Source organism: Limanda limanda, chromosome 21 (genome assembly GCF_963576545.1).
Source record: "Limanda limanda chromosome 21, fLimLim1.1, whole genome shotgun sequence".
Lineage (NCBI taxonomy): Eukaryota > Metazoa > Chordata > Actinopteri > Pleuronectiformes > Pleuronectidae > Limanda > Limanda limanda.
The window spans coordinates 8344670-8370525 of NC_083656.1; the positions used below are offsets into that span (position 1 = coordinate 8344670).

At 45.2% G+C, this 25856-nt stretch overlaps 1 protein-coding gene across 2 annotated transcripts; it reads left to right on the forward strand.

Moving 5' to 3' along the window:
- Window positions 1-3473: 3473 nt before the first annotated feature.
- kat6b (K(lysine) acetyltransferase 6B) lies at window positions 3474-25767 on the forward strand. Of its 2 annotated transcripts, none has more exons than XM_061094536.1 (17): window positions 3474-3871; window positions 4329-5192; window positions 9159-9267; window positions 10659-10774; window positions 11004-11085; window positions 11587-11716; window positions 13105-14069; window positions 15172-15293; window positions 15881-15993; window positions 16114-16255; window positions 16412-16573; window positions 17227-17320; window positions 18928-19159; window positions 19446-19605; window positions 20034-20318; window positions 21188-21485; window positions 21653-25767. In XM_061094536.1, the coding sequence occupies exons 2-17, from the start codon at window positions 4575-4577 to the stop codon at window positions 24475-24477; spliced, it is 6453 nt and encodes a 2150-aa protein (XP_060950519.1). In that variant the 5' UTR covers window positions 3474-3871; window positions 4329-4574; the 3' UTR covers window positions 24478-25767. The 2 variants fall into 2 exon arrangements, with proteins under 2 accessions (XP_060950519.1, XP_060950520.1); XM_061094537.1 differs by having other exon boundaries at window positions 3474-3865.
- The last annotated feature ends 89 nt before the right edge of the window (window positions 25768-25856 follow it).

Sequence of the window (25856 nt, forward strand, 5' to 3'; positions counted from 1 at the left end):
CAGTACAGTGTGTGTTCATAATCTGGTGGGAAGTTACAATTATCTCTCTAATTACATCTGTATTACTGCATGAAAAATGAGCTTTCTGCCATTTCTAATGCTGTTAAAGAGCGAGGGGGAGCCCAAATCTAAAGACTGGGAAATTTAATGATCTACATTACATTGCTAACAACTACAGCTCCACGTCCTCGGGTATGGCGAAGTTAATTAACAGATTAGGGTGTTAGTGTATGATATCCCACAATGCCCTGGGTGAAATTGGCCAGCGCAAGCGAGAACCAGCCCAGCTCATTTTTTTCAAATTAAAATAAAAGTCTGGATTAGGAGTTTAAATCATTCAAGAACCTTAGAAACTTCTCAAAGCTGAAACTCAATATGTTCCTGATAATTAGAGCTTCAACAATACATTATTGATTATTCTTTATACTTTAAAAAATGTATTTTAAAGGACCTAAATGTTTGAGATCTGTGCAGTACAGTGAGTGAAGTTTCAATGTTAAAGAGTTGGTGAATGAGCAAATCTAAAGACTGGGAAATGTAATGATTGACATTACATTGTTAGCAACTACAGCTCCACGTCCTCGGGTCTGGAGAAGCTGATTAATAATGAGAATTTGGAATAGGAGTTTAAACACCCATATAAACTTCTGTTACACTTATACTCAATAGGTTATAAATCATGAATAAATAAATAGCTAATTTGTCTTTTTACTAACCTCTTAAAACTGCATTTGCAGTACATTTCAAAATCTGAGTAACAATGTAAAAGAGTACAAATGTAATAATCTACATTATATTGCTAGTATCTTCCTTGGGTATGAACAAGTCAATTAACAGATAAGTGTGATAGTGGATGATATCCCACAATGCCCCGGGGGAAATTGGTCAGAGGGAGCAAGAACCAGCTCGTTTTCTTACTATAAATGAATATGAATATAAAAGTCCAGATCAGGAGTTTAAACACCATAAGAAACTTATATTACACTTGCTAACTTCTCTTTTTACTCGGGGGAAAACTTATATTTTTAAGGAGCTAAATGTTTACATGCTAGATCTTTCCTAAACAAATGTAATAATCTACATTATATTGATAGTATCTTCCTTGGGTATGAACAAGTCAATTAACAGATAAGTGTTAGTGGATGATATCCCACAATGCCCCGGGGGAAATTGGTCAGAGGGAGCAATAACCAGCTCATTTTCTTTACAGAATATAAAAGTCCGGATCAGGAGTTTAAACACCGATAGAAACTTGTATTACACTTGATAACTTTTCTTTTTACTCAGAGTAAAACTTATATTTTTAAGGAGCTAAATGTTTACATGCTAGATCTTTATTAAAGCTTTATTTATAGTACAGTTCATAATCTGAGTTACAATGTAAAAGAGTACAAATGTAATAATCTACATTATATTGCTAGTATCTTCCTTGGGTATGAACAAGTCAATTAACAGATAAGTGTTAGTGGATGGTATCCTACAATTCCCCGGGGGAAATTGGTCAGTTGGAGCAAGAACCAGCTCATTTCCTTACAGAATATAAAAGTCCAGATCTGGAGATAGAAATTTATATTACACTTATTATAATACACTTGCTACCTTCTCTTTTTACTTAAGGAGCTTAATGTTTACATGCTAGATCTTTCCTAAAGCTCTATTTATAGTACAGCTCATAATCTGAGTTACAATGTGAAAGACTGACAAATGTAATAATCAAAAATTCTATTGCTTTAACATCTACAAATCTCTTCCTTGGGTGTGAAGTTAATTAACAGATAAGTATGTTCGGGTATGATATCCCACAATGCCCCTGGGTGAAATTGGTCAATGGGAGCAAGAAGCATCTGATTCTGTTAAAAAACTATAAAAGTCTGGATTTGTGTGTTTTATGTCAGATCCAATCCCACATGATCAGAGGAATCCACAAAACGCCCCATGGGGACTTCATGTGTTATGACATTAAAAAATAAAGACGTTAAGCAGCCTAGGGGGGGCAGAAGGAGAGAAACATGGAGTGCAAAGATAAAATGCTCCTGATCGGTGGACATGTTGATGGAGGGAGAGTGAGTGGAGGAGGTGGAGGAGTGACACTGACAATATGATGGTAGCATGCGGACTAAAGGGGCGACGGTCCGCTCCACTCCAGTGAAGTGAGGATGTCTACAGTGGGAGAAGAAGAAGAAGAAGCAGCAGAAGGGGGAGGGTACCACTTTGTCACAGGCTGCTGTGTAGATTAACCTTTCAATTAGTTCTTATCAGCTCCCTGCTCCATGTCGCCGGAGCCTCTCCTCCTCCACCTCCTCCTCCGAGGCGCTGTTGTTGTTTTTATTCTGTGATTTTTCCCCGGGACGTGGCCGGGATGCATCTCCGCTCATTCCCCCGATTAATGAAGAGGAGTCTCCGGGAGAGGAGGAAGAAGCAGGGGGGGAAACTTGAAGAGAGGGACATAATAATCGACGGTAAGCTTTTCCTCGTTTCTTCTTCTTCTTCCATACTTGTTCTATCCCCCCGCTTGGAACTTGAGCCGTGGTGTGTTGTGTGTCTCTTCGGCGGATCGTGTGTGTGTGTCATGTCCTCCTGGGGGGGGAAGCGAGAGGAACACATGATTGAGGATCGGTGATGGAGGGAGACACTCTCTCCCCCGGCAGTCGTGTTAACTTGTATTCCCTCCTGAGCTCCTTCCTCCGGGGGGCTGCGCGTCCCCCTCGTCGGGAGGTGGCTGGTGAGAAAGAGGTCATGCCAACACAGCCCATAATACTTCTTATTCCCTTTATTCATCCCGGTGGAATGTTTACAGAGAATTAACATCTCTTCTTGTGTGTGGAGGGGGGAAAGGTGGAGGAAGATAAAGACGAGGAGGAGAAGAAGAGGAAAAAAAAAAAAAAAAGAGGCGATAGTGATTCACTCTTGAATCTGCTGGAAACGTGTGATTCCGGGTTTTTTTGAGGATATTTTCACTTTAAACCGCGTTTTATTCCACTAATGCAAACACATGATAGATTTAACAAACAGCCAATTAAAGTCCAAAACGATCTAAATCACTTTCAAGTGTAACCAAGTGTTTCAAGGAGGAATCCGAGTTAAGGTGGCCCGCGGTGTTACGCCACTTCCACATGAGGTTAAATACCCCCCCACGCCACCCGGAAACCAGCACTCTAACACTGGTTACTTCCCATTTCACCATTAATGAGTAAATAAAAACAAGTTGTGGTTTGCGGGGGGGGGGCAAAGTTCGCGTACGGGTGCCTGAGAGATCCGGCTCGATCACCGGAGGCACCTTAAGGGGCGGGGCGAGGCGGCGGAGTGACAGCTGGAGCAGCCAATCACACATCGAGATTGACATGTGCTCCATCAAACCAGAAGTCGGGTCTCGCCCTCGCAGCCAATACGGAAGTCGCAGGGGGGCGGGCCCATTAGCGGGTAGGTACGGGTTTAATGAGACTCCATTGGATTGTAATCAGCGTCATGTCGGATTCATGTAAACTACAACATTGTAACAAAATGGCGACTGTTTAGGTGACAGTCGGTGAGGCTCGGACTCGGCGCTTGTCATCTCGTCGGTGAGGACTCGGCTCTTCCGTCGCAGCGGTCGCTCCCCCCCCCGGGGATCGTAGGGCTCGTTCCCGCTGATCGGTCGGTTAACGGCAGCTGTCACAACCGGAGGCTCCTCGCTGCTCGCGGCGGATCGGCTTCCTTCGTAGCGGACGTCGAGCTGTCAAAAAAAAAAAAAAAAAAAAAAGAAAAGTGTGGACGAGTAACGGTTAAACTTTACGTGGATTCTTCGCCCTTTTCTTGTTTTTTTTTTTGGATTTTCTTTTTGCTTTCGGTCCCTCGTGTCGCAGATTGAGAAACGAGTGGAAATAACGTGAGTGTAAGTGTTAACTTTGTGTGTGTGAGTGTGTACTAGAGAGGGGGGGGGCATGTTTAAAAAAAAAAATATCTGACCTCCTCAAGAGACGGTTTCTACTTTTTCCACCCGGAACTTTCAGCCTGAAGTTTCTCCTTCCGCCTTGTTGTTTCTCTGCTTTCTGACCCGAACCCAGTCTGTTTAGGAACCGACATCTGCTTTTTTTTTTTTTTTTTTTTTGCTGCTGTGTGGATTATTACTGTCAGGCAATGGATTAAGTCTAATGTCTTCAGCAGCCATGACAGCTCCTGCATCTGTTTCTTATCCATCTGCTTCTTCTACATCTTACAAGTCCTGCATTCCTCCAGCTTAGTTTTTATTCCCACTTTTAGGAGAATGTGAATAATGAGATCATTTACATGAGAGGTCGCTGTTTTTGAAAGAAATGCACATGACCTGTTTGTTGTTTCTCTTGTTCCAGGTTTGATGTTGGATTGATTCAATAGAGCTCCACTTCAGCTGCTCACCACCTTTCGGGGGAATTAACTAGTGCCAACTTTTCCTCGAGATCGCAGCCAGACACCCAGGATTGAGAGGACGAGCGTGGACGCTGGCGTGGAACATAACTTTTTGACCTTTTCCCCGAGGATGTGGATGTACCCAGTGTTCAGCAGCAGAAAGGGGAAACCTGTATGGATCACATTTTCGTGCGTCTAATTGTTCAACCATGGTAAAACTTGCAAACCCTCTGTACACGGAGTGGATTCTGGAAGCAATACAGAAAATCAAACGGCAGAAGCAGCGGCCGTCGGAGGATAGGATCTGCCATGCGGTGGCGACGTCGCACGGACTGGACAAGAAGACCGTGGTGGAGCAGTTGGGATTAAGTGTTCACGATGGCTCTATTCTCAAGGTTACAAATAAAGGGAGCACCTCCTACAAGGACCCGGGAAATCCCGCAAGAGTGGGGTCCGTCCCGCCCGCAAACGTGTCTGTGCCATCGAAGGAATCTATATGGAATTCAAGCGATCTGCGCCATATCGATTGGAATAAAATACTCAACAGGGCCATTGGGGGCCTGGATGATAACCACGGCTCCTCGCTGAAGAACATCGAGAGGTATCTGAGGAACCAGGGCGACCTCTTGAACATTGTGGATAACCCTGCTTTCCGGCAGAGGTTACGGCTGGCGGCCAAGCGGTCGGTTAACAACGGCAGGTTGTCAAAGAATGGCCCCCGGTACAAGCTGAGCCACGGCGGGGTCGATCCAAGGGGCTCCAGGGTTCTAACCACGTCCCCCTTGGTCCTGACGTCAGTGACACTCCTCCCCCATGAACGAGACCAGGTACACACACCTTGGCCCCTGCATGGTCCTCCCCATGTCCCCCAGTGTCTCCTGTTGCTGTCAGGGAGACCCCCCCACTGACCACAGCAGTTAATACACTGCTTATTACTGTGTTATTAATCTTAATCTTCTCACCCAACACATCCTAAAACTTTTGTGTGGCTCGAACTTTTCTGGAACTTTTACCGGGGGTTCTTCCATGGTAGCACCACCACCGAGGAGGCAGGGCGGAAGTTAAATCCACCACTAAGAGGAATGTTATTGAAAGGACAACTGCAGCTCTTAATCTTCTGGTCTCTAGCTCGGCGGATCAGAAGCAAACGCCATCTAGAGTGTGTGTCCCTTTGGGGCTGCGTTTCTCTCGGCCCTCTATAATAAGAGAGCTTGGATAATCAGAAAGTCATGCTGACAGTGTGTGGTAGGCAGTCTGCTGTAGGCTTCCCAGAGGTTATGTAACCCTAGCCTAATGACCTTAAGGGATGTGGCTGGCTGTCTTGTGAGTTGCAAAGCGTCAGTGAACAGAATTGGGATAATTTGTTGGTCGTTTGCGCCGACACAAACAAGCGTAAACTAGTCCTGACGAACAGGGCCGAGGAATGGGAGCTGGAGTATGTGTGGCAGGAGAGATTCTTTTTTTTTCTTCTCAGGCTTCATGCAGCTGTTATGACCTTTGTGCTAACTGAGATGCCCCAGAGAGGAAATAAAACCATATAAACAAACTTCCAGGTTGCATTGCTTCCGCTGCTTTGGCACCTCGGGGTTGGTTTATAGTTTACAGAGATTGTGTTTCTATTATAGCTCGCACTTGATTTGCAGGAGAGTGTGTCATGGAAACTTGTTTTGTTTTGTGCGGCCCTTTCAGTGTGGTGCACAGTCATCTCGGTAGTTTGTTGTGAAGTCTTTTTTTTATTTGGCAGCTCTCGTGTTGAGACTGATGAAGGTGAAGTGCAGTCTAGTGGCTTATGCAGAAGTTATGCAGCCGAAAGTTGCTCGCTACAGCCGTCGGCATGTTCCCACCAGCTTCGCAGCGAATAATCAGGAAGCGACACCTTGATTCTGCAGCCACAACTGTGACAGTGTCTGTGGTCAGGCCAAAAGTGAAACCGAGAAGTGTTTAGAGACACGGTGTCCTGCGCCGGTTCTCATAGCAGAGGAAAGGGCCTGCTGTTTTCCATTTGGAACATTTCAATCTATTGCTCTGGGGCTGATGACATCACCTGGCCCGGCGCAGGTTTACCATTCACTTCAAAAGGATGAGACGTCGCTGGCTGCTCAGCTGCCGAAGCCCAACGTGTGTTGAGAATAGGAGATAGTTTGAGGTGAAAGGAGCAGTCTTGGTTTAGAGTTTATTAGATTCTGAAGAGACTCTGGCAGGAACAAAGGGAAGGAATGAGAGTTTTTTTTTTTTCTGCTGTGTTATGCAACCACTTGAGCTCTCTCACTCTGTTTCTCTCTGTGTCTCTGTCTCTGTTTCTCTCTCTCTCTCTCTCTCCACCGGCAGTGTTCTAATAGGACCCCACCCCCTCACTCAGGACAGCCTGCTCTTTTGAAGCAGCGTAATTTCCTGTAATGTACTTAATTTAGAATCCCCAAGTAAATCATCAGCGTCTCTTCAGCTCTGTTTATTTCTCTATTTGCACATTTTCATGCCGTGCAGATCGCAAATTGCTATTGGTTCTAATCACCAGGCCTAAGAATATTCCCCTGATTGAAATTAATTCTCCGGTTCCTGGATGAGACGTCACGGCGCAGTCATTGGAGACAGTGTTATGAAGTGAAGGCTTTCACTTGCCTATCAGCCCCTGAGCGTTTCATCAGCAGAATGCACAGGCTGCACATTAGCACTGATGTCTTATTCATTCCGAGCTCTTTACACAAGTTTTTCTCGCTTGTATCTATAATTCTCTTGTACAAATCATATTTATGACGTGCGTTAAACACAAAGTCTTGAGTTTTAAGACTCAATGATTTCTGTTTGCCTCCAGGCTACATAGTAAAAATGACATGTAGTTTTTGTACATGACAAGTAGTAATCACAACCCTGAGGCCTTGTATTCGCATGCCTTTGGCTGTATTTCTTTCAGTGATGAAGTAGAATGACTTGTGATCAAGGACAAATACTAATATTTCTCTGTAGCTGCTGCGAGTGAATGTAGTTTGAACTTTCATAAGCCTTTTTAATTGACAGACCTTGTGTAGTCAAGTTAACAAAACGTCAGGGTTATGAGTTGGGCTGCAGCTAGTAATTATTTTCACTATTGATTAATGTTTTTCATTAGTCCATAAAATGTCCTAAAGTAATGGAAAGCACATTTTACGACCTCAACGAACCAATGATGTCATCTTGGCTTGTTTTGTCAGACTAAAACCGTCCAAAATCTAAAGGTGGTGACTAAATAGCTTAGAGAGAGAGAAATGATCATATTCAAAGAGCTGAAACCAGAGATTGCAACTTGATAAATGACTTCAATTCTCTGTTGAATCTCACAGTTGTTTACTTTTTGCCAAACATCCATTTCTTTCAGCTCTTGTGGGTTATGAATGATACTCAGGACCACGACTGTTCTGCAAGTTGGCAGTTGCAGGCTATGTATTTAATATTTCTCCCGTGATGTGAGACAGAATGTAAAATCACTGATGACTCATTGTCTGAGCTGTGGCTCAGCTGTGTTCTAACCGAGAGCTGGTGCCTCATCACAGCAGCATTTCTGGTGTTTTTGTGTCTGTAATCACATCCCTGCAAGCAGCAGTCAACTCCCAGTGCTAGTGCCGCTTTCAGATATTGACCTGGCAGGTTGGAAAATAGAGTAATCATTGATGTGGCGGTGAACTGCTTCCCCTTCACTGCAACAACTAATTGATACAACAGCAAGGAACAATGACCAAAGTCACAGCGAGTCCCTGCTGCGTCTCTCCCCCGGGGTTCGTTTGGATGGTGTGACAGGTTGTAAAAGACGCTCCTGTCAAAAACAAAGATCTCCCTTAATGAAACTGTTGGTCTGGAAGAGGTCGGAATCAATGTGGATTTAGAGGTCACGAATTTGGTGGAGGACTGTGGTGATGATCTGCGTCATAGAAACCGGGGAACTAATTATGGGCATCCCCAGAGTGCCCTTCAAAGCTGCACTCAATTGTCGAGGCCTTAGTGTGTAAACTGATGATGAGGTTGGTTATTTACGGTCACACCCTGTGAGCGTTGTTTACCGTTAAATCCAGGAAAGGAGGCAGCCGCTTGTTTGATGCTCCTCCAGAGGCTCGGGTATATGATCTCATAGTTAAAGGGACACCCTGTGAATCCCATAATGCATCAGTGTCCCCCAGGTTCTGACTGGCAGCTGAATGAGAGATGACACATAAAAAATTCTGCGAAGTCAGCCTTTCTTCTTTCGGAGTAATCAATGAGAAAATCCTCTTAAGCAGCGAGCTCATATTTTACTTCTGAACTTTTGCGTAAGCCCTTAAATGAGTGTTTGTTCTGAGACTTGCAACATTTACAGTGGATCACGGCAGCAACAATGAGAGGCACGTTTTATTATTGAGGTAATTTGATTACATGCTGGTTAATCCTTTCAGACTGGAGTGCGAGCTTTAAGAATTGGATTAAGCCCTTAAACTATGATTACTAAGATCACTTACCCATTCAGATGTAATGGATAAAGGACGTGGATCTAAAACGCAGCAGATCTCTGAGGATGAGATTCATTTATTATTCATTTCAGTCTGTGAGAACTCAACTCCTTCTCTTTTCTTTTTTTTTCTTCATTCTCTGAGCTTTTGCTTCTAGTTCATATGTTTGAAGCTGTTTCATTAAATCCACACACTGGTTTTTATCTCCTCTCCATAACCGGCAGTATGTCTACAGTGAGCTCAAGAAATCCTGACGAGATAAAATGTCAGAAAAACAAACAGAGCCCGTGCCCGTTTCTGTTTTTTAAACAGTTTGTCTCTGTTTGTGTTCCCACCCAGCTCCGGGTCGACCCCATCCCAATATGCAGTTTCTGTCTTGGAACGAAAGAGTCAAATCGGGACAAGCGGCCAGAAGAGCTGCTGTCCTGTGCAGACTGTGGGAGCAGTGGTAAGTCGCCCCGCAGGCACTCACTCACCAGCAAAGCATATCATTCCAACGTGGAGCCAAATGTTGCCGGTTTTTAGCTTCTGTTTGCTTGGAATCCTTTATTTTGTCGACCAGATTCTTATATTTAGTCAAATATGATATCGTTGTAATCCTATGAATGAAGAGAATAATATGGAATTGTCACCCAGGCAGAATGATAAATGTTAATTTTTAGAATAGTAGCGAGAAGGGTAGATAAAAATCTAATGTCAAAATATCTATAGCAGCAGTTTCATATCAACCATTTTATTGCTTTTATATTGTAATTTTAAATGGTGACTTTTCAGGAAATTCATTTGTTTAAAATGTATGAAGCCTCTCAAAAATCAAAGCACTTTAACTTATTGAAGCCCTACAAATTCATTATATTAATGGTGACACAATCATTAATTTTAAGTGATATTAAAGCATCCTTAGCTATAAGTCTAGAGACAAATCAATGATTATGGACACATTTCTGTCTTGTGACGATATAGAGTTATTATCGTCATATAACCGAACCCCGGCAGCATCAGTCGTCTGCATCAGTCGAGCAGATGTTACATTCTTACTCCACATTTTTCACTTCCCTTTAAGGGATTTATTGGGAGAACCGTGTTCAGATTGAGTGTTTGAAGGGATGTAAATTGCTTGCAACCCTCAGTGGGCTCAAGAAGGGCAGATGCTCCGTAAGTGGCCATTATAGAATCTGAAATCATTTTCGCTCCATTCAGATTCTTCTTATAGCGTGCACCAGGCGCACTGGATCAAAAGATCAACCCTTCTCCCTGCGCAGATTGGTGGCATTTCCTTTACAGTTCTTTAGTTCCACACAAAAACCGGCTAACCCCCCATAAAATTACCTCTGCCAAGGAGTCCTTTATGTTTGAACAATTATTTTAAATGCCGTAAGGAATTGTTCTCCTGGTGACATTTTTATAGCTCAAATTTGACTAAGTAGTGTCGAGGTGGTTTTCATTAACCGCTCCTAGTGTACACAAATTGTTCTCTGACTGTAAAACAGCTGTTTTACAACCATGAGAGGGAGCAGGGTGAGGGAGAAGGCAGGCGTTTACATGACTTTCATGGATCGGCTTCCATTAGAATGAGTGCTGCTACCGTTTCTGCCTCGTTAGGATCAAATTATCTGTAATTAGCGGCTCAGATGTTTGATCACACTGTTTTTAGGCACAACTTGTGGCGGGGGCAAAAATGTGTTGCGGACATAAAGGCCCACTATTGTTGTCAGTGTTGTAATGTGTTAATATTTAACCTGACTGTGTGAATAAATGGAAAGTCTTAGTCTGTGGCTGTGTGACTCAATGTCAGTGAAAGTGTGTCAAGCTAAAATGCTTTTCTGATTGCATCTGAAGGGCATCCATCATGTCTGAAGTTTTCCCCCGAATTAACCTCAAATGTGAAGAGATTACGATGGCAGTGTATCGAATGCAAAACCTGCAGTTCCTGTCGAATACAGGGGAAAAACGCTGTAAGTATAACGTCGCATACATCTTCACTCACACCCTTTTCTTGTGTTGGCTCGGATGTTGATCTCACTTTGTGCCTCCCTGAGGATTTTCTGGTTTTCCCTCAGATTTTTTTAAAGCCTCTCTTGTGCACAATTGGGCTTATTTTTCCAAAAGACTTTAAATGACGGGAGGGGTGTTACACGTATGCAACAGGGACATCCCTCACACATGCCTGCTGTTCCCTTTCAGGACGAGATGCTATTCTGCGATTCATGTGATCGGGGCTTTCACATGGAATGCTGCGACCCACCGCTTTCAAGAATGCCAAAAGGTGAGGTGTTTACACTGTCTGGCTTCTCTGTTTCCTCCTCCGCTGTCAAATCAAAGCCTTTTCTTCACAGACGGCCGTTTGGGGCTGTCACTCAGCACACTGTGAGGCTGCAGTGGCTTATTAGGAGCTTTGCATGCATATCAAATTATTCCAGCATTCCCCGGGGAGATTTGCTATCTCTGGATTACAGGACTGACCCCACAGCGAGGCTTGTAATGATGGTGCACGTACTGTAGTAGGACATTTGGCATTCGATTCATACAAGTCACATAGCTTTGCTCAACAGTCTGACACGAAGTCTATTCCTCTGGACAGAGAATTGACCCAATGTTTTTCTTATGGATTTTCACTTTGTGCTGAGTAATTGATTGTCATTGTGAGCCGGTGGGATTCTCGCCAGTTTGCGGTATTAAAGGAGATGTTTCAAATGAATATACTGTATGTCCTCCGAATTGATGAACCTAACCCAAACGATACTCTCTGTGTTTGGACACCCTCCAGGAACCTGGATCTGCCAAGTATGCAGGCCAAAGGACAACGGGAGAAAGCTGCTGCACCAGAAAGCCGATCAGATCAAACGTCGATATGCAAAGCCACTCGGAAGGCCCAGAAATAAGCTCAAACAAAGAATGTAAGTGTGAAGAAATCTGTTAGAAGAGACGCTCCTGTTGAAAATAATGAGATGGCACTCTCTCTGACTCCTTTGCTAATAACCGGGAACACAGCAGCATTCTAAAAAAAGATCAACGCGGTTACAAATACAGTTTTCAAAACAACCCCCAGGTTGAGAGTAAAATGATTACCTCATTGTACCAATGTAAACATCCAGCGCAGCTTACAGGCCGACTCCGGGTTCAGCTCGGACCCGATGCTGTCGTGTGCTGTGAGGTTCCTAATCTGAGCAATTACTTTGTTGAGCACAGTCACAGATAGCTGATAGAAAATGATGGTGACCCTGACTGTAGTGAACTCACCAGGCTGTGAAGAAATCAAGACAAGAAACAGGGAAATTCTAATCCTAATAAGTAACTGACTCAGCACAACTCAAATTTACAGAGTTGTTTTGGATGATATTTCCCCCAAAATCTCCAAAACCTTTCTCTTAAAGAAGTAAAGAACAAGCTCTGAGATTGAAGTTTGACGCGGATACTTTATTTAAGTAAAGCAATACCACAATGTTAAAGTATTGCATTATTTAAAAGTCCATTATTTGCATTTTTTATTACTACATCAAACCATATAAGTATTGTAAGCAATCTGTATTCAAGCCATTATTCATACCCCTTATTCAGCGTGGTCCCTTTTGAACAATATGCTGTGATACATTACAGTGTTAGATTAATATAATTGTGCAAGTGCAATGTTGTGACAGCTTTATTGTGATGATATTGCACCATATTTCGGATGTTTATCAACTGTTTTATTTTTTAAAGTCTTAATCTGCAAAGTAACTAGTAACTAACTAGTAACTGTATATGTCAGATGAACGCAGGGGAGTTCATAAAGAATCGTGATATGAAAACACTTGATTAAAGCGCACAAACCCCAGAATTGCTGTTGACTCAAGCTGCTTTCAGACGTGCACTGAACTCCACATTTTTCTCAGGAGCTGGTGCATGTGTGAACGCTAATATCCGAGTGAGACGCTCCACAGTTTCTGGGGACTTTCCCCGTCTGGCCTGATAGTATAATGGCCGTAAAAATCCAGGAGAATTCTTGGCGCGACAGGCCAGAAAAAACGAAAAAAATAATATCTCCGGTCGAAAAAGCGTAGTCGCACATGTAAAAGACACCAACGAATGTGTCTAGAGAGTTACAAACGATACTGTTCCAAACGTCTCTGTGCAGAGAACCTCACGCTGTGTTATGCATGTGTGAAAGGCAAACTGCGGATAATTTCTGTAGCCAATTCTTCGGCTTTTACCCGCAGGTCATGTCTGAAAATGGCTCGAATGTGTTTATGCAAGTGAGATGTGACCTTTTATAACACACTGTCTGTTGTTGTTCTTGTCTTTGCAGCTCTATAACCCGTGGTGACGGCTGCATGGTAGCACTTGGAGGAAGGGGGTCACCTGGTAGGGGTCAAAAGATTACCGTCTGTTCCACACCTTCATCTGGTCATGCTGCATCTGTGAAGGACGCCAGAGACAGATTGGCTGTTGCAGACCCCTGTTGTGCGGTCAACGCCACCCAATTCACCACTTCCACCCCCACCACCACCACTCTACCCCTCACGCCCACCTCCACCCCAGCTACACTCACCGTTAACAAGAAAACCAAAGGGCTTATCGATGGGCTTTCCAAATTCTTTACCCCTTCTCCCGTGGGCCGGCGCTCGCGGCCTGTAACCGTCGGGTCCCCCGCCAAACAGTTAAGCTCTCGAGACAAGGGTCCGCCCAAACTGTCCATGCCCCCAGAGCTGTTTACCTTCGCTGCTGACGCCACGCAAATGATTACCCTCTCGTCCTCTTCACTTCCTCCGGCACCTACGCTGCCGGGATTTAGCCCCCCCTCGCAGGTGTCCAGCAGCTCCACCTCTGCTAACTCGCCCCAGAGCTCTTCCAGCCAGTCTAGTGTTCCTTCCCTGAGTAGTCTCTGTAATAGCAGCCAACTGAAGGGACTATTTGACGGACTTTCTCACATTTATACGACTCAGGGACAGTCGCGGAAAAAGAGACCACCATGCTATGCGCCGCCTAAGCGCATGCATCATAAGCAGGATTCCCCTCACGCATCCAAAACGGCGCCCCAGCCTCTTGGAAAGAACGAGTTTACTAAAAATAGGTTACACTCCACATCTGCGGGGCCGGGCCGACCCAGAGGACACCCATTTAAGATGGTCAGTCGTTTCAAACGTAACCCCTTCCTTAAAAAGCACAGGACACTAGGCAGGCTGAGGTATAAAGTGAGCCCTCAGAAGGGACCCCCCTCGCCAGGAAAGGGAGACTTGACAGACGGAAGAATTAAGCCTGAGAATAATCATGGTAAGCAAAGGCTCGCAACTCCAGCCAAGACCTGCGTCTCCTCACCTTTTAAGTTTCTTCTTTGTTTTGTTTTAAAAGCTTAACACTCGCAGTTATTATTTTTTTTTCCAGACTAGAGCTAATCTTTTCTTTGCGAGGGCACCCTCAACACTCTATCAGACTACTAATCTTCTGCTTAATTTGAATTCTTTTCGTTTTCCTAACCCAGTTTCGTTGCGTTTTTTGACTTGGCTGCGGAGTTTACGTGGCTTCCATCCTCTCGCCCGTTGGCTTTTTGTCATAGTGCATGGCCCACTAACCCCCTCATGCTCCTTGCTCTGCTCTTGACCCTCTGCTGTAGTGCCCACATTGTGATCACTACATGGTAGAGGCTGTAGTCACATCAGTGCTCCTCCTCATCCCACCCTCACTCTCGAAATCACTGTCTCCACTCAACCTCACTTCCAGTGGTCATTACACACATTCAACCCAGTGATTCACCCACCCAAGTTGACATGATGATTATAGCCGGAGGTGCAGCAACCCTTACATTTCATCGTCTTCAGGAGTGAAGTCACAGTTTAAGAAATCACACGTAGGAAAAACAAACGGCTATATGTTTCGAGCACTTCTAAACAATAAACTGCAGAAACATACTTACTGCAGGAACATTCCCATAAATATGTAAATGACAGATCACTTCCTCACGTAATGGTTTTTGTTTTGGTGGTTAAGTCATGGTGTTGATGTCTTTCATAAAATTACTGCCTGCTTTCCAACATCAGTTGCTTTTCATGTCGACACTTGCTCTCTTCACTGCATCTGCTTCTTAATTCATGGGAAACTGTCTTGGTGGATGACTAAGCACATGAAAGCGGTTACGCAATTAGAGTGATTTAGTTTCACTTCATTACATTAGGGATTTTCATATAAACATGCAAAGATGATACATTATGAAATTCCTCAGAGACATGGCCTCAAACAGGCTCAGCAGCAGCACTCACAGTATAAGCACATTTGCATAAAATGCATTTATGAGATTATTCAGCCACGGTTGCTTCAAACAGGCCGCTGCTGATGTGCTATCTGATGGGTTGATGTTGTGTTATTGTGCTTGTAACAGGCCACAACGGGGACCTGCGTGTGAAGCAGGAGGCCCAGGCGGACTTCGCGGCCATGTCCAGAGAGCACGTCAGAGAGGAGGACATCGAGACGTTCAAGTGTGTCCAGGAACTCGCCGCACAGGTGAACAAACAAGGATGACCTTCCTAGCGGCCGCTTTAGGCTTAACCAAGCAGTTTGCAATTTTGTTTATTTTGTTTATTTTGTTTATTTTGAGTTACGGTCAGTTGACATGGGGAAATGCAATATTTAAATTTAATAATAATCTCATTCATCCTCAGTTATATCCACGTCTTATTCTGTCAGGTCAGCATTAACAGCTGAAATGTTTTTAGAGTAACTCAGCAGTTTGAAAAGTTAAGGATGCTGGTGGGTGAGACGGGTGACATTATTATATTATGTATGGTTATAAACTTTATTTATATAGCACTTTTAACTATTGAGTTAAGAAAAAAGTAGGTTACACACAAAAACAAAACACAACTTGTCCCAAACCTTCTAAAAAATTTAAAAAAAAAAAGTAATAAGATTGTTAAAGGACAGTAAATAAGATACAAGTTACATTTGGTTTCTTTCATTTTCACATGAGATCTGTGAACTATAGTTGATTTGACAGTTTATATAAAAAATAATATAAGCTGGTGAATAGAGACACTATCATTGAATTATGTGGGTCACTATATTTATGTGTTTGTTCCGTCTTTTCGCAGAGAACTGGATCTCTGATGAACACAGACTCCTTGCGTTGCCCTGCCGTTATCGAATTTGGGAAGTATGAGATTCAAACCTGGTATTCGTCGCCTTACCCGCCTGAATATTCAAGGTAATGTCGATTATTTCACCACAATTTGAATGCCAGTTTCTTTCCAATGTCCTTTTTTAAAATAAAAATATCTATTCATGCTGAAGTACAAACTGCATCTCTCCCTTTTGTCTCCACCAGATTACAAAAGCTTTATCTGTGCGAGTTCTGTCTGAAGTACATGAGAAGCAAAAACATTCTCCAGAGGCACACAAAGAAGTGTGGCTGGTTCCACCCGCCAGCCAATGAAATCTACAGAAAGGACAACCTCTCTGTATTTGAGGTCAGCTTCCCTTCACAGCAATAAAGCAATAACTGTATGCTGCATGAGATTCCACTGAATGGGCTCCGGGAGGGAGGAGGAGGGGGAGGAGGAGGAGGGAAAAATGGGAACGGTTTGAACAGTGTCCTTTTGCTCTTTTTTTTATTCCGTGCTTAGGTTGATGGAAATGTCAGCAAACTATTCTGCCAAAACCTCTGCCTGTTAGCCAAGCTTTTCCTGGATCACAAGACCTTGTATTATGATGTGGAGCCGTTCCTCTTCTACATACTTACAAAGAATGATGAGAAAGGCTGTCATCTTGTGGGCTATTTCTCCAAGGTAAGAGTTACAGAGTGATTATATGGGAAATGAAGGAATACCGCACACCATTTTTGAATGGCGACACCGACTGACCTGTCCATTGTTGTATTTAGCTTTATTCCCACAGTAGTGCTTAAGTGCTGAGTCAGTAAATGAGTCATAACAGAAAAGTATTCACGTCCTCCAGCTTCTCAACTGTGTGGATTTGCTCCTTTAATCTATATTACAGAACTTTAAATTGGATATTGCTAGGTATTGAACTGTTATGCTGCTTTCAGACATGGGGCTGTATGTGAGAACACAAATGTTAGTCAGTTGCCATTTACTTTTTCTGGAACTTCACCCGATGTCTGATCGAGTTACTGTCTAAAAACAGCTTTAGTTAGACAAGTAAAACAATTTCTAAGAGGAGCTTTTGTGTTACGATGTATATTCTCACTGTTAGATAATCAGGAAATAACTTCCAGATTAACTTTTAGCAAAATGATAGTCATATTGTAGCCATAATAATTCAGAACCGAGTAAACCTCTTAGTGTGAGCTCATCACAGTGTGTGTGTGTGTGGTGTGCACGTGCATGTGCACCGCTTTGGACAAGGACAATGGCAGGTGCAGTAAATTGCCAGCTTCAGCAGAGCTCTGACATACTTGATCTGTTTCTCCTTCCCTCAGGAAAAGCTTTGCCAGCAGAAGTACAATGTCTCCTGCATAATGATCATGCCTCAGTACCAAAGGCAAGGATTTGGAAGGTTCCTTATTGATTTCAGTAAGTTCCTTAATGCTTTCTTAGACCGCTGGACTGGCTTTTCTTTTCTCCCTCTCTCTCTATCTCTCTCTCTCTCTCTCTCTCGTTGGTCTTGACAAACAATTCCAGATTAAGGGGTGAATTTGTCGCTTGTGGCAAGGTGCTGTTATTTGGTTAAGGCTTTGAAGTGACCTAATCAAGAGTATTCGAGTTCAGTGCTCAGGCAATCACAGCAGATTAGCCCTGATAAACATTACATTATGGCTGCATACATTATTTGACGGCCAATAGTATTTCAGCATCGCCTGAAGAACGTTTTCACAGAAAATGCTCCCAATTCTCTCTCTCTCTCTCTGCCCCAGATGTGACGAGGTGTAGATGCTCCTTTTCTTTTTTAGTCCAGTAATGCAACACATACAATATTTAAAGCCTCCCGGTCCACTTATGAAAACAGTCGCTGCCTTGAGTGGATTTCTGTGTTCAGTGTTTTTCCTTTTTTATTTTTTTTTTGTCATTATAGCCGTTTTATCATTTCCAAGAGTTGTCTCTTTGCTGAGTTTGTGTGTGATGAAGAGAAGTGGAAAAGGGAGCGAGTGCGAAGAGGGAGGCAGGGCGGTAATGGAGCATTTGATTTCCTGTTCACTTTGGGAGCCATTGAGACACAGAGATGCGAGAGGATCTGTGATATTGAGAGTGTGCTGATAACAAAGACGGGGATTAAGGGAGACTGAGCACAGCTGAGTTCTGAGCTCTTTGAAGGCTTTATTGGAAAATGTAGCTTTGGAGCTGGAAGTTGTTTAGATTAAGCTTTTCTGTTATATTGGACTGTATTAAAGGAACACTTTGTCTCAGGTAGCCATGAGCACAGACTTAGTGGGTGCCCGTGTGAAAAAAATTTAAAAAAATGGCTTCTTTCAAATAATAACTCACCCTTAAAGCACCTCTTTAGTGTTATTAATGATAATATACTTGTGAAATCACACAGAATGAAACATTACTGTTTTCAATTAATTTATTTGAATATTCATCCCTAAGTGTTTGTTATCACAGGCTCCTCTTCTTAGCTGTAGTAATGAATATTGTGATGATTACTGGAATATTATATGTTCACTGTTTGGTGATTAGATTTGCTTGTTTGGTTCTCGGTAGCGGGTGCACATTAGAAGGCATTAATTAATTTATTGCCCGCTCATAATGGATGACCCTTGACAGGGCTGCTATAAAACTAATTAAACACAGATACACATTAGTATTAGGTGTTTTTTTTTTTCCCATGTACGTTATCTCTCCTAAGTGCAGTCTCTTGTGAGCAATGATATCCAGCTGCTTCTCTGTCGCTTTGCTTCCTCTGAACTCGCCTCGCTCAGCCTAGTCTGTTGCCCTTGACAGCGTGTATCACAGCATCTGACAGAGGTTGAAGGGGAGAAAAAGTGATTGCCTCATCTCCCTTTATACTATTTGAAGGTGAAATCCTAAGCAGGGTTCAGTGTCACATCCCCCCATGAATATGCAATCCATAATGGCGGGAGGGCTGGGGGGGGGGGGTGTATATCGGATTGCAGTTTGAAATAACCCGGCCTCTAGCTTGACTAAAGCATTTTGTTTGTGTTTGAATTGTGTCTTTTTAGGTTACCTTCTCACCAGGCAAGAAGGACAAGCCGGCTCCCCGGAGAAGCCCCTGTCAGATCTGGGTCGCTTATCTTACCTGGCATATTGGAAAAGTGTCATACTGGAGTACCTTTATAAGCACCCAGATAAACACATCAGTGTTAAAGGAATAAGCAGGGCCACTGGGATGTGTCCGCACGACATCGCCGCTACGCTCCAGCACCTCGGCATGATTGACAGACAGGATGGCAGGTCAGTTTCCGATCCGCAGTCTCCTTCAGCCGGCGCTGCCACTTCTGCACGCCGTCTGACTTATCCAGGCCATCGGGTATTTTTAACAGCGTATCCATTAATGCCGCTGAATATTGACAGAAGTAAGTCAGGTTAAGCACCCCCAAGGACACGGAGCACCTGGTGTCCCAAAGAGCTCGTCTTTGTACTCGTATTTAACCACATGTCACCTCCTGTCTGAGTTATTTCTACTGTGGCTCGTTCTTCTGCGAACACAAACTCACGGGCTTTTCTCACTGTGACGCAGGATTGTGTTGATCAGAAGAGAGCGGCTGATTCAGAGGCACAAGGACACGCAGAGGGCGAACCCGCGTCAGAACGACGTGGACCCCGACGCCCTACGCTGGACGCCCTCAACGAGCATCAACGCTGTCCTGTCCGAGGAGGAGAGGGAGGCAGAAATGGATGTATGTTACCTCCTTCAATTATCAGGCGCTAGTTATTTGGTTACACATGCCTGCAGTGCCGTGACTGAATGTTTGTTTGATGAGCCAATGAGTTCAAATATAGGGCATTAATGGGAAAAGCATTCTCACTGTCAGCAGGCATCTAATGTTGTGCAAAATTGCCCTAAATCAGTTACCTACATAATTAATAGTGCTGAATATTCCATGAAATTCAATCTTTCCACGGTTGCTTAATGGAAATGTTTCCTCCATGACGGGCCGACATCCAATCGGCACGCTGCTTTTATTACCAGGAGGAACCTACAGTGATTCATTTGTCATGATGTTAATTCCAATCTCTTGTTTTCCCATTAGCCCGGTTGCTCAGATGTTGGCGCCGTGCGTGCGCCTTTCCCAGAGATAATGCGTCTTGTCTGTTTAATTACCAGGCTGAGCGGCTGAAGGAGCAGGCCGGTTGCTGGGAGAAGGAGGAGAGAGAGGGCTACATGATGACTCACGGCAGCAGACAACCTCTCACAAAGGTCCACTGCAAGGTCCCCTACAGGACGTATGAGCGCCGGCCCGCGCCGCCCTGGGCCCGGCGCATCCAGCAGCTGCAGGACGTCAGCGATGATGAGGCGGACGATGACGAAGACGACGAAGACTCCGACGGCTCTGATGGCTCACCGCCCATCCTGACAAAAGCCCACGCGATGCTCGCAGCCAAGAGAAAGGTGACTTTTATTGTTTTGTTGACGTGATTCATCTTTAGCACCACAGCGAGTTGCCCTTTTTCCCCCTCTGTGGTATTTCCTCTGAGGTTATCTGGGATTTTATTCCATCACAAAGTGGAATTGAATGTATATCACAAGATTTTTCCCTTCATTAGGGACCATGTTGTGTACTCTAGTGAGATGGAAAGGTTTGATAAATATTCATGAATTCACTGGAGGGTTCAGTGGCTGCTTCTTGTCATCTGCAGCCTCCCCGCGTGCCTGCAGCTGTAGATAATAGATTGTGTTTTCACTGCTAGTGTCGAGACTGTGCAGGATAAACCTTGTACTATTGTCAGTGGTCATGGTTAATTTACTGCCCTCCTCCATGCTTTTCACATCTGTTCTGTTTATATGGCACTGCCCCCTTGTGCTGGAGATAATATTACAGCCAGCTGCGTGGTGTCAGGGAGACCTTATCAGCAGAAAACTGTATGGAAACCAGAGGAGAATGACAGTGGCTGTTGGGGTTTATTTCAGTGCATTAGTTACAGTATTGATTTCGCATTCTTCTTGTGGAGGATTTCGGAGGAAGAGCGGTTGAGTCATAGGGAGCCGCTGGGAAACAACTGGAGAATGTAAAATACAGACTGTGGTTTCTGCTTTCTTTGCCTGTCTCATTTGTGGTTTTCCTCACTAGTCTGCATCGCTCAAACGTTTAGTCTAACAGTGCGGTTTAAACCGTTTAACATTCAGCACAAAAGCCTGAATGAGTTTCTGCTCTATCCTCATGGAGGTCATCCACCTAGTGCCCTAATTTTTCAGTCTGCAAAGCGAATTTCACCATTTTTACTGTGTTTTCATGGGCTGTTCTTGTGTTTGTGTTTCAGAGAACCATTGTCCTTAAGAAGAGAGGGCGTAAGAGAAAGAGAATAAACAGCAGCGTAACAACAGAAACCATCTCCGAGACGACAGAGGTGCTGAACGAGCCCTTCGACAACTCCGAGGACGAGCGCCCGATGCCCCTGCTGGAGCGGACCTGCAGAGTGGGCGAGAGGGAGGAAGAGGAAGAGGAGGAGGAAGAGGAACGGAAAGACAAGCTGCCGATAATGCCAATCAAACGGCGGCGAGGTCGCCCGAGGCTGGAGAAAAATGCACGGAAAGACAATCTTGAACACTGGAATGAAGGTATTTGCATCTTGAGTGTCATAAAAATACCCATTATTATTCTACATTGAAACCATTATTATTGAAGTGTGTTATTTCTCGTAGATTCATTTTACAGCAGAATGTTCTTTCTCGCTGACCAGAACAAAAACAATGTGGTTTTCTTCATTGTTATTCTCGTTCTATAGGAGCTGACGTCCTCTCTAAGAGACCCGGCAGACCTCGTCTGGTGAAGCGGAAGAAAGGCTGGCCCAAAGGAGTGAAGCGTGGCCCTCCCAAGTGGAGACTAAAGAACGAACGGAAGATGGGCTTCAAGCTCAACCTCTACACGCCCCCGGAAACCCCGATGGAAGCGGAGCAGCACCACATTCAGACTGAAGAAGCAAAAGAGGAACCAGACCAGGATGCTGCCGGCACAGACAAGGGCAGCAAAGCTGGCAGAGGCGTGGCCAGTCCGGACATCATGTCAGAGAGGCTTCCCTCGGAGCCCTCGAGTCCCGCGGACCAAGCCTCACAGAAGTCCAGCTCCCCCGAGGGATCGCCTGTCGCTTCGCCGGTCTGCTCACCCGCCGCTTCGCCCGGCCCCTTCTCCCCCCGGCCTGACGACAGAGGGGACTCCCCCGACCCACCTGAAGACGACCAGCAGGAAAGTGAACACGAGCAGGAGTTCCCAGCCAAAGATGCGGACCACAGCGCACAGGGAGCTGTATCACTGGAGAACGAGAACGAGGAGGAAGAGGAGGAGGACGAGCAGAGAACTCAAATAGAGGATCAGGATGCGGATGACGAAGAGGACAGTCACAGGAAGACCGAAGCACCTGAGAGCAGCAAAGCAGAGTTGGATCAGAGTTGGAAAGAGACGCCTGAATGCCCCCCACCTTTTTTAGATCCAAAAGAAGACAATGACTCTGAGCTGAGTCAGCAGGTTTCTACAGTCAAATGTAGTGATGAGGAACAAGCTACCGCTGCAGAAAGCATCCAGGAGACAGCGACTGAAGCAACAGTAGCATCACCACCATCTGAAGCTGTAGCAGTTGCTCCAGTAGCAGCCGTAGACTCTGATAACCCTGTGGACTCTGAGTCAGAGGAGGAGAGCACGCCGAGCCCTTGTCCGGATCCACCAGCTTCTCAGAGCGCAGAGAGGCAGACCGTCAGCCCCGTGCTGAGGGAGGATCCTCCAACCTGCGCCGAGATTGACTCAGAGACGGCCCAAGCTGTTCAGTCCCTGACGCAGGAGACCGAACGAGAGACTGTTTTCCAGGAGTGTGTGGAGAGCCAGGAGCCCTGCAGGAGCCTGCAGACCTACACCCACGTGGCCCAGAGCCCCCAGCTCACCTCGCTGGACGACTGCCCCCAGTCCGACCACAGCAGCCCCCTCTCCTCCGCGCAGTCCCACCCGAGTCAGTCCGTGCGCTCCGTCAACAGCCCGGCTGTCTCCATCCTGGAGAGCGGCTACACCCAGATCAGCCCCGACCACAGTGCCATCTCAGTGCCCTCGCTGCACAACATGGAGACCAGCCCCATGATGGACGTGCCGTCCGTCTCCGATCACTCGCAGCAGGTCGTGGACAGTGGCTTCAGCGACCTGGGCAGCATCGAGAGCACCACCGAGAACTACGAGAACCCCAGTAGCTACGACTCGACCATGGGGGGCAGCATCTGCGGGGCAGGCCCCTCCCAGAACAGCTGCTCCTATGGCAGCATCCCCCCCAGTGGCCTGGCCCAGAGCAGCTGTGCCGTGAGCCAGCAAATGGCTGCAGTCAACCCCGGCAGCTGCGGCATGATTCAGCAGAACAGCCTGAGCTCGCCGCCCCACTGCAACGTGAAGTCGCCACAGGGCTGCGTGGTGGTGGAGCGGCCGCCCAGCAACAGCCAGCACAGTCAACACAGCCAGCGCAGCCAGCACAGTCAACACAACTCCCACAGCAGGCACGGCCCACACAATCAGCACAGCCAACACAATCAGCATGTTCCACACAATCAGCTCAGCCAGCACAGTCAACACAATCCCCACAACCAGCATAGTCACCACCACAATCACCACCTGCAGCACAATCAGCTCAGCCAGCACAATCAGCACCCGCAGCATAGTCTTCACAATCAACACAGTCAGCACAGCCAGCAGCAGCCCATGGCCCAGTGCGCCATCCCCACCAACTTCACCACCAGCATGCAGCTGGCCGACATCCCGGAATCCGGCAACCCCAACTTCGCCCTCTACGAGAGGATCAACCACCAGGGGGAGTACAGCAGCGGGCACTACTCCCAGTCGTCTGGCCTCAGTCTGGCCAAACTGCAGCAGTTCACCAACACGTTCATCGACCACCCTCACTCGCTGCCTTTCAACCACTCGGCCTCACATCCCATAACATCTTATGCAAACACGCCCTCGCTCTCATCGCAGCACTCCAGCCTGGTCTCCTTGTCCCAGACGCCCCATCGAGTCCCCAACCCGCAGGTGCAGGCCACCATGACCCCGCCCCCAAACCTCAGCTCCCCGCCGCCCATGATGCTGCAGCGCAACATGGGCATCTCGCCCTCGCAGCGGATCCAGCCCCAAATGGCCTCCAAGAGTCACATCTCTGCACGCTCCAAGTCGGCCCCACTGTCGCACCACCAGCAGCAGATGTACGCCCGGCCGCCACAGACCGTGGCCATGCAGGCGCCATCGAGGACGCTGGCCGCCATGCCGCGCATGAACATGAGCATGAACATCATGCCAGCGCCCGCCTACAATGTCAACTCCATGAACATGTCCTCCCTCAACGCCATGAATGGCTACAGCATGAGCCAGCCCATGATGAACAGTGGCTACCATGGCAACCATGCCTATATGAACCAGTCACCCCAGTACTCTATGCAGATGGGCATGATGGGAACACAGCCATACCCCCAGCAGCCCATGCAGGCTCCACCACATGGCAACATGGTGTACACTCCAGCTGGTCACCATGGTTACATGAACACGGGCATGTCCAAGCAGACCCTGAAAGGGCAGTTCATGAGGCGGTAACTCTCCGCAGGACCAAGCTGGTTCCTCTCACGTGCATTCTGCTGTTTAAAGATGCACTGATCTGGCCTTGTTTTGTTTTGATTTTGAATTTTTTGTTTTATTACTTAAAAACCAGCAGCAGCACTTGGAAAGAATGCAAAATTTTTTCATCGATGAGTCAACTTTGAAGCTAATGTTTAAAAAGTATTTTTGTTCCTCCAGATGGGAAGCCTTACATCATTACGATGAAAATCTATTTAATTAGTGTTAGTGTCTCTGATGTGTCTTTTAGAGTTGGGCGGGTTCGGATCTCAGACGTAGAGATGTCATCAGTGCTCTTGCAGTCGTGTAGCAGCCTCAAATGAAGCCATTTAATGTGCCTGCTACAAGTGGAGTTAGTGGCTGTTTGAACCTGTTCAGTGTACCTGTCTAACAGTGCTGGCAATTAGTTTGTACTATACTCATGCCTTTGTATATTTAAATTATTGTACTTATTTTGTAAAGTGACAACTAGCATGCTTCAGTCTCTGTTAGTGACAGTGCATTGAGTAGTACTGTACAAGTGTTGTGCTTAATAGCAAGCCATTTTAAAGATATCTGGCCTTTATTAGGTTTCCCTCCACGGGGAGAAAGATGAAACTATATTTTGTTAATTCTAATAATGTAAAGAAATGTAAACTTAGTCCTGTTTTCTGTTCTGGTTTGAGAGGTTTTATTGCTATGTATGTATAATTCTGAAGTCTTTTTGTAACAGATCTCCTTGAGGCAGCTTTCTGTTTAATAAAGCAGACTGATTTCTGTCAAAAATAACAAAGCATATCTCAGTGTTTGTACCCAGAAAGATTCTAAAACATTTCAAAGTGTCCAGAAGTGTGGCAGAATGTAAAAAGAACTAAATGATTATAACGACAAATAACGAGAAAGAAAATATAAATTTAGTCCAAAGTCGATATTTTACATAATGCCTTTAAAAAGCTACGTTTTCATTCCATCTGTAGATTTGTTTTCTATCTTTATAAAATGTTGGATTTATATTTTACCGAAGTGTAGAAGAATAGCGCCTGTGAATAGACCAAACTAAGCTAATGGATTGCATGTAAAACGCAACTTGTACTTGTGTTTTTGTTTATATTGCTCTTTTGTAGCCTTTGTACCTGTACAGAGTTGCTGGTAAGAAACGGGGGGGAAATACCTGGCTATGTGCACAAAAATGGGACAGAATGACATTCTTGTATTTATGACTTTTCTCCTTTTGTCAGTCACTTCAAATGCTGTACATTTTAGCATAAGAATAAATTATGATTGACCATGTACCTGATTGTTCTCCTTTTAATTTGAAGCAGCCAACGAGAACGCAGTGCTAAATGTTGAATTTGTGGGTAATTAACGTAATTACAAAA

Coding starts and splice junctions, on each gene's coding strand:
- kat6b (XM_061094536.1), top strand. CDS start 4,575: ATGGTAAAACTTGCAAACCCTCTGTACACGGAGTGGATTCTGGAAGCA. Junction 10,775..11,003: donor GAATACAGGGGAAAAACGCT/GTAAGTATAACG, acceptor GTTCCCTTTCAG/GACGAGATGCTATTCTGCGA. Junction 21,486..21,652: donor TCTTGAACACTGGAATGAAG/GTATTTGCATCT, acceptor CTCGTTCTATAG/GAGCTGACGTCCTCTCTAAG.